At 50.1% G+C, this 20026-nt stretch overlaps 1 protein-coding gene across 1 annotated transcript in view; it reads right to left on the minus strand.

The window, feature by feature from the left end:
* GUITHDRAFT_115505 (hypothetical protein) overlaps positions 1 to 19910 on the minus strand; it is a gene marked incomplete at both ends in the record, with an annotated part of 33437 nt that extends 13527 nt beyond the window's left edge. Inside the window, 2 exons of the mRNA XM_005825286.1 lie at positions 23 to 9085; positions 9136 to 19910. Coding sequence (XP_005825343.1) covers positions 23 to 9085; positions 9136 to 19910 — 19838 coding nt within the window. The remainder of the gene's footprint in view (positions 1 to 22; positions 9086 to 9135) is intronic.
* Positions 19911 to 20026: the final 116 nt, after the last annotated feature.

The following is a 20026-nucleotide window of genomic DNA, read 5'->3' on the forward strand; positions in this document are numbered from 1 at the left end:
AGCAACAGGTTGCTTCACTTACACATAAGATTCCTCGATTTGATACGTTGGCCAGATGTACTGCGAGAGCTCAAAGACGGGGATGAACGACGCGGTGCCATTGAACAACAAGTCGAAGTACGATGAGCCTGAATTGACACAGAACGACCCAGCTTTGGCGCAGCAGGATTCCGCAGATGTGTAGTAGGGATCGTTGTGCTGACAACCAATCAAGATCTGAGACGGTTGCTCGGGAGTTGCCTCGTAGTGCATCATAGTGGCCACAGCTGCAAACATGCTGTTGTCAGCTTGGAAGACCGCCCATCGTTGAGGATTTGCCGTGTACAGGTATCTGAAGACCACAAAACCTTCGAACAAGATAACGCCGTTGGTTGCTATGGTTTTCTCCCACTTGATCAGCATAGAATGAAAGGAACCGCTGCAAGCAACAAGACCAAATTGATTGACCGCGTTGTTCAGCCTCATGGAGAACAGTTGAACTTGAACGCTTCCTTCAAGTTCCAACTTCTGCACCTCTACTGCAGTTTCTTTCGACAGCTCCAGCACGGAAATATTTTGGCCCGAGCACTTGACGATCATGTCTCTAGTTCCAACCTTCATGTGATGCAGGCAAGCTCCACCATTGATCTCAGGAATGGAGACGTTTGCTATGAACGAGCAGTTGTGCCATTTGTAGACATTCTCCGAGGAATCTGCAGGTGAAGTGTGAGAGACGAACATCCAGAGCAGCCCCATGTCATCTCTGAAGAGCTCAACAGCCTGACTGCCTGTAGATGAAATGGTTTGGAATGGTTCGAAAGATTGACTTTCCCTGCTCCACCTGTACACCTCGACGTTGCCGTTGGTCTGGGGGAAGGTGACCATGGTGGTGTTGCATTCGAAGAAGTCTATCACATCCTTAGCCATGCTCAGCATCAAGGACTGATGGAAGTAGAAGTAGCCATCAGGTCGCAGAGCATACACCATCACTTCAGTCCCCGCCGCCATGGGCAAGGTGGGGTTCCCCACGCAAGTCTCGTTGGAGAACGTGCAGGGTTGTGCCATGCTGACATTGCACGACTGGGTGGCCTTCCAAGTTCCGTTGACGGGCTTGCCGGTGCTGTCATCTACACAAACATACCCCGAAGGCTTCATGTCGTTGACGGTGAAGAGGAGGACCTTGTCTTGCTCCTCGATCAGCTTAACAACTTTGATTCGTCTCGTTCCGAAGGTGGACAGAACTTGATGGACTGACAGGTTGCCAGCAAACGTGACGTCACTAGGAAAGAGCTCCTCGTTGGCCTTGTAGTTGTTGCAATATTCGTCCTTGTCTCCGCGACAGTCTCCACCGAAGAAGCTAGAAGCTGAACTCTTCTGGTAGATGGTAGTTGCTCCGGGGTTGGAGGACTTTTGTGAGTTGTAACTTGCAACAATGATGTAATGCCGACCAGCGAATTCGAAGTGTTCGACATCCGTAGCATTCCAGGACCTGAGGGACTGAAATCCGTCGGAGTCCGGTCTCATCTCATTGGAGGGAGTAGCCAAGTTCTGCTCTTGTTCTGCGTCACTCACGCCGCCGGTGAAGGGGTAGGAGCGGAGATGCTTCTCTGTCACCTTGAAGATGTAGTCGTGAGTGAGGGTGTCGTTGACCTGCCACGAAACTTTGGCCTTCATCGCCTCCTTGTACTCTACTGCCGGTTGCGTCACTGCCGGGAGGTAGTTGGACTGCATTTGCAAGGCGGCGGACCAATCAGACCAGCTGCTCCATCCTACGACGCTGCGCGTTCTGACCAGGAACCTGTAGGCCTTTCTGAACACGACGGAGGTCGCATTGAAGACGTAGTTGTCGGTCGAGGGGACACGGGCCAAGGTACTGTCCGCGATGGTAACGGAGAAGTTGTAGGTCGTGTCATAGCTGACTTCGGTCATCTCTTGACTGCAGTCCATCCAGGGCTGACTGCTACAGCAGGTCACAAACTTGCTTTCAGTCAGCTGGATGACCTCAGCTTCTAGTATGGAGTAGCTCCTGTTGCTGGCGTTGACCGCTGGGTTGTTGATCGTGACCTCAAATCTCAGCCACCTCATCGCTACGCTCTTGATCACCGGAGCATCAGGAACGCCCGTGATCGCAAAAGGATCGACGGTCTCCAGCCAGACACCGGGGGAGATCCGATTGAAAGCTCGCACTCGGAACAAGTAACTCTTGCCCTCTAAGAACTCCGTGTAGAGAGGCCAAACGATGGTGCTCCCCGTGGTCTCGGTCAAAGGCAACCAGCTGATTGAGTCTGCGAGCTTGTACTGGAGCTCGTAGCGTACGAACGCGGCATATGGGTTCGAGCTGTCACCGTGTACCCCTACTCCCATATCGTCGGGGATTGTAAGGTTGAAGACAAGAGTCGTTCCCACAATTCGAGTCGTCATTGCAGGCGCTGATGGGGCTCCGACGATGACCGAAGTCTGTTCGCTGCTATACGGGCCAAATCCGTAGGCGTTCTTGATTCTTATTCTGAGACCGATTCCTTTCCCGTTGAGAGGTCCGGACTTGTTGGCAGGAGTGTAATCGATACCCATGAAGTTACAACACTCGGTGTACCCTGCACAGCACTGATAAGACTCAGTCTCCGAGAACAAAGTCGATGCGCCTGAGAAGAATCTAAACAAAAGCTCATAGCCCAGGTAGAAGTAGTTCTGATTCGAGGTGTAATCTGCCATCGGATTCTTCCATGAGATCGCCATGGTCAAGTTTCCAGTTGCTGTCAAGGCGAGGTCGGAAGGCGGGGCGGGGCTCATCATATTCAGATCGCTCTGACAGTCGAGCTGACTGGTCAAGCTCTGCGTCCAAGCAATCAGACTTGAGCTATCGAGTGAGCCGGTCGGGCAATTAGAGGTTTGATTGAAGTTGTAGAACTCGATCAGACCGACTGCAGACTCTAGGTAGCAGGAGGGGTCAGAGCATGAACGGTTCTTCGCTACCAGAGTGACTGTCGCGTCATCACTCACTGTGCCGTTCACAGTACCGTTGGGATCGATTCTGCGAATGTCGGAGAGGATGAACCAGACGGAAGCACCCGGATAGAAGTACCTGTTGAAAGAAACAGAGATGCTCGTGTTCGTGTTGCTGAGGTTGACGTCTACATTGAATGTGCTCACTGTCTTGGAAGGAAGACCTGCCTCAATCGAAATGAACTCAAAGTTGCCTCCTTCAGAGACGTTCAAGGTCTCTGGAATCTTCATGCTGGTCAAGTCAAAGTTCTGCAGGAGCCCTAGTCCGAACTCCAGCACGATCTCGCTTTCCGGGTAATACTCAGTGGAGAAGGTGAAGGAGACGTTGAGGTACATGCTTTGATTGAAGCCGGGGAACGGCACATGGCGAGAGGGGATCATCCTGAGCTGCAGGTCGCGGAGAGAGCCAGGCTGCAGCACTCGGCTCTGGGAGAGGTACTCGTCCACCACGAACCCTCGAGACGAGATCGTCTGGATTCGAAGGTCCAACAAGTCGCCCTGCCTCCTGATCGGAGTTTGGATCCCAGATATCTGAAACTGCATGACGGCGGGGAGCTCGCTGATGGGGCCAGGGAAGTGCAAGTTGATCGCAGAGCGGACCTTGGCCCTGCACAGCTCGTACTGGGGGGCGAAGTCCTGAGTGAGAGAGGAGCAGAAGAGTTCTTCATTGGTAAAGTTGTGGGAAATGTTGACGTAGTGCTCAATCTGGTGACCCATCAGAACCTGAGCTTCCTCCAAGTTGAAGCCATCGTCGAAAACGATGCTTAGGTTTGTGAACGTGTGACCAGCTATCGGTTCGAAGGTCACATTCACGATCATCTTGGAGCCAGCATAATACTCCGCAGTTGCTACGAACACTCCCTTTGACGCTCCACTGGGTTGGATCTTAACAACCTCTCGTTGAGAGGGAACTATGGAGCTACTTGACAGCGGATACGGAGCAATGACTGCGTTGATCAAAGCTTGACTGGTGAACTTCACCGTGTCTGAGTCGTTCGCCGTGCGCAAGATGAAAGTTGCACTTCCCGCAGACAGTCGGTTCTTGACTCCCGTGATAGTCAGGTTGTAAGAGACCGAGGATGGAAGGCTGGTCGTCGGGCGGAAGTAGAACGCTCTGCCGTACTGGCAGCAGCCATGAGCCGTAGAGCCTTGATTGCACGTGCAAGGCATGCCGTTGAGTGCTACACTGACCATGGTCGAGTCGATCTCGAAAAACGCGGGAAAGTCAAGCACGAAGAAAGTTCCTCCCACGATTCCGTTGGAGTTGTTTACAAGTAACGTGACTACCGAGTCACTCCCAGCGTAGGAAGGGCTTAGAGTGACTGCAGAAAGCAGCTCTTGCGCATGCAGGTACAAGTTGGGAACTGGCATACCCGAGCTCAACACCAACACACTACCCTTCTGCTCCAGTCTGAGCGTAAATCCACCCAATCTTCCATCGAACTTCGGGTTGATGACACTTGCAATTGAGAAGTTAGCAACAATGTCGGAACTTGATACGCAGGAAGGAATGTCTGCAATGATGTATGCGATGGGGCAGCTGTCACACTGCAAGCCGGTACAATTCTTCCCGACGTAGTTGTAAGCCTCCCAAACTGACTCGCAGCCTGGTGCAAAGGTCAGAGTACCGATGCTCTTTCCGCAGTTGATGGAGAATCCTGCAGGAAACATGACCCGCAAGCTGGTGCCGTAATTGAGGGCGATGGGAGAATGGAAGTAGAAGTTGATGTTGGAGAACGAGGAAGTCAGCGTGTTGGTCAGGTCGATGTTGACGTTGCGGAACTGAGATGACCGCACAGTGAGAGTCTGCGACGAGAAAGCCTGCAACTCGTAAGGGCTTCCCTCCTGCAACAAAGTTGATACCCGGACACTACCAGCATCCCCGACGAAGTCTGGGTTCCTGACGTTCTCCAGCACAACTTGGAAGGAGGTGCCTTGAAGTTCCTCGGGCGGGAAAGTGAAAGTGACACTTCGGTTGTTGACGCTGAAATTCAAGGAGCTGTTCCCAGCCATCACTGTTACGGCCGCCAGGTCAAATCGAGCAGGAAACTCAATCTTGCATGCCGAACCCTGCGCGAGGGGAGCGACGGTGGCGAACTGGATGGAGAAGTTACTGAGTGCCAAGATTGCACTGTCACTCTGCACAAGACTGCCGGACACAAATGCTTCAGGAGTCACGGTCACACCAGCCGCAGTCCCTGAGTCAACCACACTGCCGTCCGCTACTGTCGATCTCAAGTAGAAGGAACCTGTCGACCCAGAGAAGGAGGGGAGACGGACGTTTGAGACCTTGAAGGAGACAAGCTCCCCCAGGGGAAGGCTGCCGTCCAGCTGCACGCGAACGATCTGACTGTCACTGAATATGTCTGGATACTTGGAACTGAGCAAACTGTTGGTAGAGCTCATGCAAGGAGAAGTGCTGGCGTAGTTAGGTGAGCTGCACTGCACAATAGAAAAGAAGAAAGGAACAGCATCAAGATTTCCGCAGGAGGAACTTCCACACTTCGAAACTGAGCTTGTTGCCTTGTCAGCCTTGATCGCCCTGGGAAGAAAGATCTCCAGATAACCTGCATTGCCGTTGAGCGGTGGGATCTGATTCTGAAGCTTGAAAGTGAGGATGAGATCGCAGAGACTTCCAGCACTTGACCGACTTGAAGCGACCGATAGCGTCATGCTTCCGGTAGAAATCAAGAAAGAAGGAACCAGGATGCCTCTCTCCACTACAACATTGCACGTGCGGGCAGACTTGAGACATGCTGTCTGCTGGGAGTAGTCGATTGTACGGACTGCAAAGGTTCCCGTGGGTCCAGCGCTCTGCCGCATCTTGATAAAGCCTGTGCTGTTCAAAGTGATGTCGAGGGTTTGTTGGGAGTTGACGTCGAAGGGCAGTTTGAACTCAACATCTTGACCGGTCGATCGGATCATGTCTTCTTCAAGATTCCTGAAATCTTTCAAACCTTGTACAAACTCCCACGGGACGAGGTCATATGGCCCTGCAGCAAAGAGCCTTGCTATCGATTGGTCCATCTGTTTGGTCTTGCTCAAGTTTGCAAGGGGAGGAGGAGTGGCTAACGCCGGAGTTGAAACTTCAACCATGTGGTTGTGTGATGCTATGCTGTTGCCATGTCGGTGGATCAAGACGTGGTCGTGGGATCCTGTTGTGCTGAAGCAGTGGCAGTCAAAGCTGCCTCGCTCGCACGTGCATGATCGATCGACGGTCAATGATCTCGCCACGAGGTACTGGCCGATGGTGTACTGGAAGCCAGCCGATGGAGCCGCAGCGATCTCTGATATGGTGGCGTACCTGTCTGCTTGCGAGTAGCTCAAGATCTGTGCAGTCTGCTGGAAGTTGCTTCCTTGGAAGACAACCATGAAGCCAACGCAGCCTGAGTCTTGAACACAATCATTTCCAGGCTGGAGGTGGAAGCCGTACGTCGTCGCATCCTGTACTGTCCCGCTGATGAGCTCGCCGACACGCACAATGTGTGCGTGAGGTAGGTCGGATCCTGCATGGGACCCGTGTGAGAAGACGTGAGCGTGATACATCGGGTCAAAGTCAAGGAAGCCGGTTGTCTGTATTGAGGCGGCATCGTAATAGTTGAACCGAACTGGTCGATTTGACAAGGAACCAGTGAAGCAAGGATCAGTGGTAAAACAGCAGCCTTCGTTCTCGCAGGTCAAGCTTTGATCGATGGAAACATCGATGAAGATAGCATCTTTGCTTGTCATCGGAGGGACAGTGCACTTCAACGTCTGCTTCGTGCTGTCGTACGTCGCAGTCACGATCTTGGTGTCGAAGATACATCTGTAGCTCCTATCCAGTCCACTGAGCGCATATTCACTCTTCATAGACAGTTCGACAACGGTCCCTCCTGCTGAACTGGCGAAGTTTGGTGAGACCTTGCGGATGAATGGAGCAGTGCTGCAATCAATCCCTGTCCACGGATAGCGGCAATTGCACACAGACGTTATGCAGTCACCTTTCTTAGATCCTCCGCAATTGTTCGGGCAAGCACCAGGAACAGGTTTGTAGAGGGTGATATTGACGTTGTCAGAAGAGGACAAGGATAGGTTCTTAGATGTCGTGAAGGTAACTTCAATCGGCAAAGAAGTCCTGTCCGAAGATTGGACAATGCTGCAGTAGGAGCTTTTAGGGCAATCGACAACCACCAGCATTTCTGTATCCGTGATGGAGTTGACATGAAGTGGCTCGCCTGCCAAGACGGGAGTCACTTGACCTGATTGGGAGACGAAACCGGCTCCATACACAGTCACGGTCTGCAGATGATCAGCAAAGACTGAGAAGGGCGAGATTCCTTGAACGCGCAAGAGCTCCACATTGGATGGAGTCACAGATGCCAATATCTGGCAGTTGTTAAGGCAGTAGGAAGTCCCATCCCTCTTGATCTGCGTGACGGGGACGACGTCGCTCAAGAAAGTGAAGGATGACGGGAATGACAATCTGACATATCCGTTGACGAGCTTGCGAACCTGGAAACTGAACTTCTGATCCTCATCCATCCCAGCCACGGGGCTGGAAGAGGATGCCGAGGTTGTCTGAATGACAGGAGGGAGAATCGAATTAGTGAGCACCTGAAGATCTTGATCGATAACGATGTCTCCTGCTGAGAGAGTGCGCAACCTTGGCATCGAGTACGATCCTTGCTGCTGAGGGTTCTGGATGTCCGTCAAGAACAACCGGACTTGAGTGGTCGCAGCTACGGACAAATTGAGATCCACGAGGGAAAGGAAGATAGAAGAAATGTTGATTCTTGTGATGTTGATGTTTCCGTTGAGATACCTCGTGGTAAGCGAGTCCGGGAACACTCCGGAAGGGATACGAACGTTGCTGAGGCCAAAGCTTGACGGCACAGTGATCTCGATCTTACCGTCCAGAGGGATGGGATTGTAGTTGTCAAAGCGAACATACAAGGCTGTGACTAGGCCTGAGGCGAGACTTAATGGCACGACTTGAGTCGACTGCAAGAAGTTAGGCTGGAGGAATCGAGTCTCAGCATAGGAAGTCAACCGATCGACGTTCACGCCATTTGAATCTCTTGTGTACACGTCAAAGAGACCCGTGTTGCCTGAGATCTGCTGAGTTCGAACGGCAGAAACGTTGAAAGCAATGCGAACGCCGTCGTACCCAGGGACGTACAAGCGATCGGTGGTGGCGGCAAGATCTTGCAGACCCGGCAAGAACGACAAGCTTGAGATGGAGTATAGAGTGGGCTGCATGCTATTTAGAAGCACTATCTGTCGGCCCGAGTCAGCCAAGGAAACAGCTACATCTTGCTTCAAGCCGATGGGGCAGTTCACTCCATTCTGGCACGGGTCTCCACAGATCTCATTTGCCAGCAGAGAAGAACAATATCTCACACCATTGAGCGCGAGGAATCCCGGAGCAAGCCTGACCACGACACTTCCACCAGCTGGGAACGGATTGCGGGTTGTCATGTCAACAGAGAGCAACACTTGATCTCCAGTAAGGGAGTATGTGAAGGAAACTGTGCCCGACTTCATCCCTCCTTCAGTTATTTGATAGTCCTTGTTCGCACGGAAGTTGGATAGGATGGTAGAGTAGCAGGACTGCAGTGATGCGATGCTGCAAGCGCTGTTGGTTGTCATCAGTAAGAAGGCTCCCGTCAGCTGCCGTCCTGCCTTTGGATTCAGAACATTGTAAAGGGTGAAGGAGAGCTGTTGACCCAAGGAAATGTTTCCAAAGCTCCTCAACTCAAGGCCCACGTAGAGGCTCACGTCGTTGATCGCCTTCTTGTCAAAGACTGAACACGTCGATGTCAAACCGCTGTTGACGGTAAACGAGCAGCTGATCTGCGGTATGACAGCGAAGCCCGGTGGAAGAATGACCATGATCCTGTCCGTGAATGTGAAGGAACGCAACAAAGTCAAAGTAAAGGTGAGATTGGACAAAGTAGCCGATTCCGTGTTAGCGAAGTTGATGCTCACGTCAACGTACTTGGCAGTCAGGGATGGCCCGAGGATATCAGAGCTTTCAATGGACTTGTTGTTGACATCGAAGAGAGTCAGAGTGAAACTTCCTGGGACGATGCTTTGATTGTTGTAGTTAGTAGATGATTCTCGTCTGCAAGACAGTCAGCACTCTGCAACATTCAAGATGTAGGGTAAGGATACCTGTTGATGAAGGGTCCAAGCGAAAAGCTGACGAAAACATCTTTGCTGGTGATCGTAGTGCTCCGGCGGATGATGATGGAGCTTCCATTCACAGAGACGACAGATAGAATTCCGCGGAGATTGGAGAGACTTCTGACTTGAATGGCTTCCTGGGTCGCCGTTCCCTTTGAAAGGAACTGATAGGCCGAGGGCACTTTGAGCTCGAAGTAGTCAGAAGCAAAGATGCCTGACTCCGCATTCCATTGGAACCGAAGCTCTGAGAACTCCCCGACAACTGAGTTGTTTGTGGTGAGCTGCATGCTGCTGTACTTTCCTGCCGTTATGGAGAAACCAGGCACACTTTGGTTTAACATCTGATCTACCCCGCCAGTGTCTTGCACAACTACAGTCAAGTTGGTCACAGTCGTTGGCCTGACGGGATTCTTCAGGGATCCAATCAGCTTCAGGCACATCGTGTTGCCGCGCGCGACGTTTGACAGAAGTCGCAAGCGCAAGACGTTACAATCGGATACACAGCCAGAAGCAACCACCTCAAGCTGTACAGATGTCTGCACGCTCACATTATTGAGGAGCCAGCTGGGTCGGTTTGCAAGGAGCTCATCGTTGGGGGGCACAACAGCCTGTGTGATCGTTTGAGCTCCGTCAAACCCACTAGGGAAGTAGACGATGATGACTTGTCCAGCAAAAATCGGGTTCACAGCAGCAAGGTACAAGTAGAAACTACCACGAGCGTGGGCAGTGTAGTCTTGCAAGCGAACGAAGGCGTTGGTGCTCACTTTGGTGAGGTTGGTAGGGGTGATGTCCGACGCTCTCTCCAGCAGGTTGCCATTCTTGTCGTAGGAGCGAAGGACGTAGCTCTGCTTCGCAACCCCCGCGAGGGGTCCATTGCGAACTCCACTGAAGGTGATGTTGACAAGATTGTAGGGAGGGAAGCTGTTGGCGAAGCCTCTCACGCGGAGAGTTCGATTTCCCACCCGCTCAATGGTGGTCGAAGTTCCGACATTGTCAATAGCGTACCTGACATTGGTCTCTGTGATATCTTTACCAACGTCAAGAATTTGCGGGTCAGGGATAGAGTTGTAGGCGACGGTCGTCGTCTGATAACCGGCATTGACACATTGTTGAAATGGATTGTTGGGCACTCCTCCAGTGTATGTAAAAAATGTTGTTGGAAGAATAGTTGTCATATCCCTCGAAAACACCTCTTGGACCGGACAAACTGTTTTCATTATGAAGATGGTTCTTGAAGCATAGTTGTTGGAACTTGCAGTTAACGAAATTCTGAAATTTCCAGGGGGCACCCTCGTCGCATTTCCACTTATTGCAGCTCCGGCAAGCGAAGCTCCTGAAATATCAAACCCGTCCGGAAAGTCTACCTCGATGTAGCCATCCGAAGGTACGCCCGTTCGGCTGTGATACAGAACGTTGAAGGAGGTGCTTGCACTGACAAACGTCGACTCAGGGTAGATCCATACGTTGCTCTTTGGCAGGTCAACCGTTGAGAAGCCAGTGGCCCACGTGGAGAGTCCAGACGCCTGGAGGACGACACCTGAAGCTGGGCTGATTGATCCATCGCTCGACGAGTAACCAACAGTTCCGTTGTAAATTTGAACCTCGAGGGTCATGGAGATCGGGGTGACAGGCATCCGTATAAGAGAGATGTTGATGCTGACTCTTACACCTGCTGGGATTGTGTCGGGTGTGATCGGATTGATCAGAATGGTGGGGCTAGAAGGGTAACCACATTTCACAGGGAACGTGACATTCAAGGAGGCTGAAGTAGTATTGGTTTCAGTCAGGCTCTTGCTCGCGAATGCGCCTTGTGTTATTGGATAGTCGATTTGAGGGAAGTTGACCCTTGATTGCCGACAAAATGCTACTGAGTTTGCAGGAAACTTCAAGATGATTTTGGATGTCTTCTTAACTTCAACAGGCGTGATAAACGAGATCTCAGTATTGCTCCAGTATCCGAGAGTCGGAGTTGTCAGGCTAAACGTCATCAGGTTTGTTATCGGTCCTGCTCCACTGAGAGTAACCGACGCGTTTGACGACTGGCAAACAACCCTCGAGAGCTCTGAGCTCCACGACAGCGACTGTCCCCAACTGGAAAGCTGGTATGGTGCTAAGTTGTTGCTGGACAGGACGCGAAACTTGAAGTTGGTCAACTGGAAGGGAGGTTGAACGCGAGGGGTTTGGAAGGGACCCAGGACAAGTTTGATGGAGCAGGGGCAGGACAGGAACGATACACCAGCCACTCTTCCTACGACGATGGAGCCTCCAGGACTTGCAAACAGGCTGACGGAGACTTGTGAAGGTGCCCTCGTCACTTGATTCACTAGGATGGAAAACAGTCTGATCGTTCCAGATGGCTGCAGGTCGCTGGGAACACTGACAGAGAAATTGAGGCCGTCCGAGTTGTTGTAGTTCTGGTCAAAGGATACAGTGAGGTTGACGACATCTGCCGTCGACAAGGGCAAGACGGTGAAGGCAGCGTTGATGGCGCAGCCTTCCGGATTTATGTTGAAGACTGGGTATGATGGGGCATCGTACATGGTCAGGATCGAACCACTGATAAGCTTCCTAATCGCAAGACTTCTGATGAGATTGTAGCCTCCTCCTGCAGTGGGATTCTTGAGTCCGGAGATCGTCAGCATGACATTTGTGTTGACGTCGCTCGACTTGTCCACTGGATTGACCATGAAGGTAAGACGAGTCGAACCAGTGACAGCAGTGACCATTGGCGTCCCACTCATGTTGTAAGTGTAAGACAAGTTCAAGTCAAGCATGGGGCTTGTCACGGTCATAGTCTGATCGATGTCAAGCGTGATGTTAAAAGGGAAATTCACTTTTCCAGGGATAGTGAAGCTTACATACATAGTCGTGCTTTGACCGACGTAGCTATTCGACAAGTATGCCAGCAAGCCAACCAAAGATCCCTTTCCTGTGGCCTGCAGTGCAATCAGATTGTTCCGGTCAATGACTGAATGCTGCGTAGAAGACCAAACCTGCACATCAATGTTCCCAGGCAAGATGTTAAACTCATCTGGCGAAATGATGTCGAAAACGGTCAATGACAGAGTTTGATTGGCAGCTATGGGAGTCGGCACCTCTCTGTAGACTATGACAGTCGATTGATTGGAGTAGTTGGTGCCGTTCAAATGACAGCCCAATGGAATAACGAAGGATCCAGGCTCCATCTCGGTCACGTTCGGAGCCTCACACACATCCGGCACTACGTACGTCTGGTTTGACATCCTCACGCTGCGCGTCGCTACAAGGGAGTCTGCAATGTATTGACCGCCGATCGTTTGGACCTGACATGTCGCACAGCCTTGCACTGAGTACGAAAAGTTTTCTTGGGGCCCTGGGCAGTACTGCAACGTTGACGAGCTGCACTGATAGGGGGTCAAGTACTGAGTCTGGTTGTCAATCGTCGAGTCAAGTGAGCCAGTGAAGATGTATCCCTCAGTGCTGGGAACGATTCTTGACTTGTCCGTGAGAAGCACCTTAGAAGGCAACCGGATGATGAAGGTTGCTTGCTCGGGTACGATGTTGGCAGTCTTGAACTTGATCTGAAGGGAGACCTTGGCTCCTCCAGCAGGAAGAGCTGCTGGGAAGAGTTCGGGTGAAGAAAGGGTACCAGGAACAATCGTGGACTTCCATTCTCCGCTGGCAAACGAGTGATAGCATGAGCCTGACTTGACATAGACTTCGAAGAAGAATGTTCCTTTCATCGGCGACTGATTGACTACATCCGTGTATCCTAGAGCATACGAAGGATTCTTGTAGCTCTTTATGTTGATCACGTTGTCAGAGCGCAAGGCGGTCAATCTGAAGTAGATCCGTCCAGCTCCCACTGATGGTGAACTGACTATCGATGACTCCACAAAACAAGCCGAAGGGGCTATGCTGTAACCAGCACTCATGATGGTCGCTGACCATGCTTCGGCTACAGCCGTGTCAACCTGGAAGTCAGGCGGGAAGTACATCACCAGGTAGTTGTCGGACTGGAACAACGGCAGGTCAACCATGGAAGAGTAAGTATACTTCAGATACAGGTCCGCAACTTCCCCTGCTACATCCGTGGTCACCGAGACCGAGAAGTTGGACGTGAGGTCATAATTCCTGGTAACGACTCGTGTTGTTTGACCATTGAGGCAGTAAGCAGGATAAAAAGTCTGATGGTGAATCAGGGCTCCCGATGGATCCACGGTCTCTAACATGTACATGCCATGCGCACCAGATATCTTCTTGTTCCGGAAACTGTGTAGGCCGTCAGTAGCCTTTCCTATGTCAAAGAAGGTGATCGGGGTGTCCGGGGGAACGGAGGTACCAAGCACGGTGGACAGAACCACCTTACCATTACTGACGTTGGCATTAAACGAGAAGTTCTGGAAGGTTCCATTGCAAGAATCTCGATCGGACACCCGGAGAGCGGACAAGGTAGATTGAAGAGCCACGCTGCTCGACAAATTGGTGCAGCGGAAGATGGCGAGCGAAGCGTTCACTGTGCTCGTGACAAGTTGAAGATCTGCCGATGAGAAAGTGAACCTGAGGGTGGACCCAGAAACAATCTCATTGGTTGTCTTGAGGCTCAGGTAAGTGAAGTGAGTTCGAGCTCCAGGATACTCGCTGCTCAATGGGCTTCCCGGTTGCTTAAGCGGGCAGAGCAAGGGAGCTGGATCGGTTTGAGTACTCCAGGAGGTGTCAAGCCATTCGAACTCTGATGCTGTCACATTGAAGTCCATCATTGACCCGGTCTCAATGGCATACCCTTCGGATGTCACCGTGGCCAACTCGAAGTTATATCTCAACGTCATGTCGAGGGTGGCGTTCGGACCTTCCTCCTGAGGGAATCCCTTGTTCGAGAAATTGTACAACCTCAGACGAACGATTGATCCTGCTGCGATGTCCAACCCACTTCCACTCCTTTGCAGCGTCAAGTTGAAGTACGCGTTGACTGTCCGGTTGAGGACTACAGACGTAAGATCCTTCACCACAGTAAGATTCTCATCGCATCCCTCCACGCACTCAGCAACGCTCGTACATCCCCACAGGGGCCCTCCGTTGCAAACAGGAGTGACAGCATCGTACACGGATGGAAAACTGAAGGCAAACTGGCCGTCCTTGGGGATCAGTTGATGATTTCTAATCACGATATCCGCATATCTGTGGTTATGTACAGTACTCAGAGTAGCTCCGAACCGCGCTGCGGTGTCGAGGGGGAAGATTGAACTGTTCAAGGAGTTGACAGATGCCAACAATCCAGAAGCGAACGCCGTCTTGATGAGTCTGCCGTCCGACCTTCGAGAAGCTGTGATCTGAATGGAATCACTCCATCCTGACAGCAGGGGAGACCTCAGTGAAGACCCTTGTAGTGTGAAGCGAATTGAAGCAAGGCTGTTCACAGGCAGCTGCAAGTTGACTTGGTTGGCAGTGCTTGATGTAAGAGTGACACTGGGAGAGTCCTTGACAGTGATCGATTCAACGCCCAAGAAACCTCTCGAGCCAGAAGGGAAACTCAATTTCAAGTTCTGGCCCGGAACGTTTGGGTCGAGGAAGACTTCAAAGCTGAGATCTGCGTTTTCTCCGACAGCAGCCTCCCTGCCTCCGTAGGTGAAGTTGAGGACTGCCGAGTCCAAGGAAGGCAAGATGGTGCCGAGACTGTTTGCACTCTGCCTCTGCATTACATGGGTGGTAGTCGAATAACAGATCTCGACGGTAAAATCGAAACTGCCTCCCACCCTCGCGCTCTTATATCCCCCAACAGAGAAGGCAACCCTGGAGTGCGCTGGGATGGAAGTGACTGAATTCAGCTCAAAAGTGCAATTAGTGTCATTCCGAAGAGGAGGAGCCTGTGTGTTGTTGGTACAGTTGATCTGGAACTGGTCTTCTGAAGGAGAGAGTTTCAAGACAGTAACTGTTCCCAATTTAAAGTTTATTTGGAAGCTTGACCCTGATTCAAACAAAACCGACCCTTGGGTTTCGGCTTCGCCCGACAGGATTGAACCAGCTGGCGTAATCCAGAGCAACTTTGATCCTTCCACTCCTCTTAAAGCGTCATTGTTGGCTAGCACAGTCGTGTTGACAGATTGAATGGCAACAGAACTCAGTTTCGTTCCAAACATCTCAAGAGATGATACCCTGACACTATCCTGCAAGTTCCATTGCGAGAAGAGGGTGAAGGCAAAAGTAAAGGTAGACTGTTCATCAGTATGCACAGCAGTCTGACCGGATGAAACCTGCTGCAAGGGTACAGCTTTGATACTCAAACCGAAGACAGCCGCTGTCTGCTGACCTTGATCAGTCTCAATTGACACGTTGACGGGAAGAGGCGAGCTTTCCTCGTAAGTTGGATTTTGTACGCCAGAGATCAAGATTCGCACATCAGCACGTGCGGCAGTTGAGTTGACAGTGCCGATGTCAACAGTCAAGGAAGTTTGGGTGACGTTTGATAGTACAGCAGTGTGAACTTTGATCGAGTCCACGCGCAGCTCGATTATCCTTGGATCTATCCACTCGTAGATTTCAGGAAGCTGCAGAAACACTTTGGTGCTGTTGGTATTTACATTGAAGGGTGAAATGAAAGTGAGAGAGAAATTGCTCTGGGAGTATGTCAGTTTGGGGCTGACAGTGCTCCATGAGCCTGTTTGGAAGTCTGCAGGCAGTTGGAGTCCTCCAACAGGTGTGAAAGCAGTGCACAATGATCCGTACACTCTCAGTGAGTTACTCAAAGTTTGCAAGTATGCTCTTGGAGGGTACTGGGGGTTGACAACGGGATTGCGAATTCCAGTCAAAGTGAAGGTGATTGACCCGCCACTCGCAATAGGTGCAAGAGGCTTGAACAAAAGTCCTGGCAACTTTGAACCAGTATCCCAACCATCTTGATTGTTACATTGTACAGTCTGAACTGATGAATCTGAAACCGTCCCAAAGTGATAACCAACATATTCCAGCACTCCCATAGTCACGCTGAAGTCGGATCCAATTGAGTACTTTGCAGCGTCTCTGAAGCTGTCACAATCTTCGTCATGACAAGAGATGAATGGAGATAAGAAAAGCCCGATCCTATCCTCCGTGCTAAGATCGTTACACATCGTCATCGTGACAGTGACAAGTGTTTGCGAGCCCAACCCCGGTGCAGACAGCACGACCTGAGCTGAATTCAGGCAGGGTGACAAATCGTAGACACTGACTGCATCTTGTTCATAGATCTCCAACCCTCGGTCCGTTGATGCAACATGTTGGACTGTGACACTCTGGATTTGTCCAGCAGTTTTGCGAGTATCCAATGGTGAGATTTGGAAAGTGAGGTACGAATCCTCTTCAGCAATCTTGCCAATTGCTTCATGTAAGACGGACCATCGTTGCCTCTTGATTTCCAATAAATTTGTTCCTGTCTTGTGAACATCTAGAACAGTGAAAGGGCAAGTATAGTTCCAAGATGCTCCTGGACAATAATCGATGTAATCATAAGGCTCCTTGCAAGCAAATTCCACCTTTGTGTCGCTCCTTACAATAAGATCAGGACCGAAATCAATCACAATTCTAGAATCGGGAGGAACCATTGGTTGATTTACTTGCAGCTTGATGGTAACATTCACCTCTTGGTCGGCGATAGGCGCTTCATTGTTCAAAGCTGTGATGTCCATCTTGATCGACTTGAAATGCGCAGTTGTCAACTGCACACTGAAAATCCCCTTGTCCATCGTGATGTTTGATTGCGATGCAAGAGAATCTACAACCCAAGATCCTGAATCTCCAGCTGATCCATTCCTGTTTTGAATTTCAGCCAAGCGAAAGGATACTCTGCCTTGGCAAGTCGTCATCGATAGTCCTTTTCGTTGTAGCAACACATAGCTCGAGTTGCTATCAATCAGAGCAAGTTCATCATCGACATTCGAATCATCACAGTGTAACTGAGTGGAGGTTTCAGTAGGTGAAAAATGAAAGTATGGAGGATACATGATCCTGATCATATCATACGGATAAAAAACATTGAAAAGATCAAAATGGATTTGAAAAGAGGTCATTGCATAGGCGTTGCTGTCATTGAGCTGAATTAATGGATTCCTTAAGAGTGCAGGTTCCAAGAAAAATCCATCATACTGAGAAGCCTCAAGAAATTTCGAAGGGCTCAAGAAGGTTCTCAGCACGAAGGTTCCTGTCAACCCACTGACTCTAGGATTGTATGCACGTTCCAATTGAAATTCAATCCTAGACCCCACCGACAAAGGCTTGGATGGAACAGTAGCGTTGTCCCAGTAGGAATCGCGGATAACCTCTGAGCAGTTCGCAATAATGCTTGCAGTACACAGTCGAAGACACTGCTGAGCCTCCATGTGCATACAGTTCTTCAGCCTCAGCAAAGGCGGGTGCCAGGTCTCATTCATTACACGATCAACAAGCATCATCTCCAGCGAATTCCCCAAGACCTGCAACTTGAGACTTCCGCTGATGCCAGTTAGAGCATAGTCGGAATAGGAGTATATCTTTTTGTACTCCAGAGAAAAATTTCCCATGAGCATGCGGGAGGTTTCGTTCCAATAAAAACTCACATTGCAAAGGTTCTGACTGCAAAGTCGATCGTCCACCTCTGTAAGATTCTGCTTCCTGATCACGTTGGCAGACATGAAGTTGAAGCCATTTGGAAAATCAAGTTGAATTCCACCATAAGCTGGAACTTCTTTGTTGCAAACAAAGCTGATCTTCCACGTGGACTCTGCTCCGCTCACAAGAGGGGTAAGACTCATTTCAATTTGTTGTACCTGCACAGCTTGCAGAACACCATCAAGATACGTTCCAGCTTGAATTGCTGGTAGAGGTTTAGAATCACCAGTGCGGGTTGTTACATTCAAAATTCTGTCTACAGTATAATAAGGGGAAACAACACCGACAATCACGAGTGAGTACTGGATTCCCTTCACCAAAGACACTCCAGTCAGGTCTACTGAAACGAAGGATTGATTGAAGGAGGAAATGCGACTCCCCTCAAGATAAGCGACAGCATTCTGCGAAAATTGAAATTCTGGCGTCAAACTGATATCCATAGATGACATAGCTTTTGACAAGGCGATGCTGATCGTAAAGGTCACAGTCAAATTTCCGATCCTATCAGTTGTCTGGGGAAACGAAGCCTTCAAGCTTTGCAAACCGGAGGGGACAAGATTTTGAGCAGGTTTGCCTGCACCAATGTCCAACATACGGATGCTAGATCCTATCATTTCCTTCGTCTCAATTGAAATGCTGTTCATGAACTTCCCCGCATAAAGCCGATTACGAAAGCCGCCTACCTCCAAAGAAATCTCACTTGTCGCATCAATTTGCTGGAGGATACAAACTTCAACAAGGATATACATAGGGTCGGGTTGTAACGATGGGCTGCAATCCTGGAATTGAGAATTGGATGGAATCATTATGCTTAGCGTAGGCTTCTCATTCACAAGCGTCAAGTCACTAGTGGGAAAGCGCAAACTGATTCTACTCATGTTGTTTGCCAAGAGGTTGTTGATCTGAAATGAGATGGTCACGCTCACATTTTCCTTTCCAGTCTCATAGGAGCTTAGTCCAATGTTCAAATTCCTAACATAATTTGGTTGCAGTGGAACTGAATTGCTGATGCCGTAATCTAATGTAAAGTTGTTTTCATTCCAGCTCTCCACTTGTACAGCACCAGATGAAAATTGTGAAGGAGTAAAAACGTTGGTGATATTCAAAGTGACATCCTGATTGCGATCAATTGAGTTTTGAATGTTGCGTAGCAAAATGCTTGATTCTGTTGGCAATAGGTATGATGTACCAATGACATCGATTCGAGCATTAGCACTTCTGACATCGGTGACCGTTCCGGATATCGTTGATGAGGGACGGATGTTGAAATTAGAGGGAAACCGAACTCGAATGCTACCGCCTTTTGGAATACTTGTGACAGTCTTAAAAGTCACATTCGCAAAGGTTAGCTCCGAAGAAAGGGGTGAAGCTACCGACATGTTGACTCTTGAGAATTCGTTCGTTGTGAGATTTATAGCAGTTTTCCCAGTTCTGCTGAACCAGTAATGTGTTGTCTGGTTTAATTGAGGGTCATTGATACGATTGTTGTAGAATTTCATCTTGTAGCTGGGAACTTTCGTGGTTCCACGAAGCTCATCGGTTGCATCAAAAATCTGGATTCCAAATTGAACTTTCCTTTCTTGGAGAGCTCCTGGAAGTTCACCAGGAGTATAGAGAGGGTTGACGATTCCTGATATTGAGAAGCGAATCCTTTGAATCGTTCCCCTCGCAACGGAAGATTGCACCTCAAGGTCTGTGTTGGCATAGCTCGTCATCTCAAACATGTTGGTGCAAGGAGGGCTGCTACAAGGGTCGGAGGAACCAAACGATGTTCCAACATCTGTCGTATCCGTCACTGCCGGCTCAATCGTCAACGACCCCTTAGAAATTGGAGTGTTCTTGAAGAACCCTGCTTGGCTGGTGATACCATCCAGACCCGTCACGCCCTCTCCAAACTTTCCTCCACCTTCTATATTTACAACCGAGTCGGATATATTGAAAGTACTTGGAAATATCACCCTGATGATGGTGTACTTGAGCTGGGTGTTACTATGAAAGATGGCTGGACTGATGCCAGCTGCACTGTAGATCGGATACAGATCGATTGACACGCTCGCGCTCACCAGGTTACCGAGGCCCAGCCTCGAAAGGGTGATATTGGCGTCTACAGGCAGGACGCAGTCACCGGCAGGACATTGATCGGTATGAGTAAGGTTGTAGTTCATGGTCTGAGCTGAGGTCATAGGCAGGAAGACGGAGGCTGCGGAAAGGATCAAGATCGAGGAAAGACGTGTCAAAAAGAAACCCTTACCGAGGAAGAGGAGGAGAGCGGAGAAGGGAA

Source organism: Guillardia theta (genome assembly GCF_000315625.1).
Source record: "Guillardia theta CCMP2712 unplaced genomic scaffold GUITHscaffold_85, whole genome shotgun sequence".
In the NCBI taxonomy this organism is placed as follows: domain Eukaryota; class Cryptophyceae; order Pyrenomonadales; family Geminigeraceae; genus Guillardia; species Guillardia theta.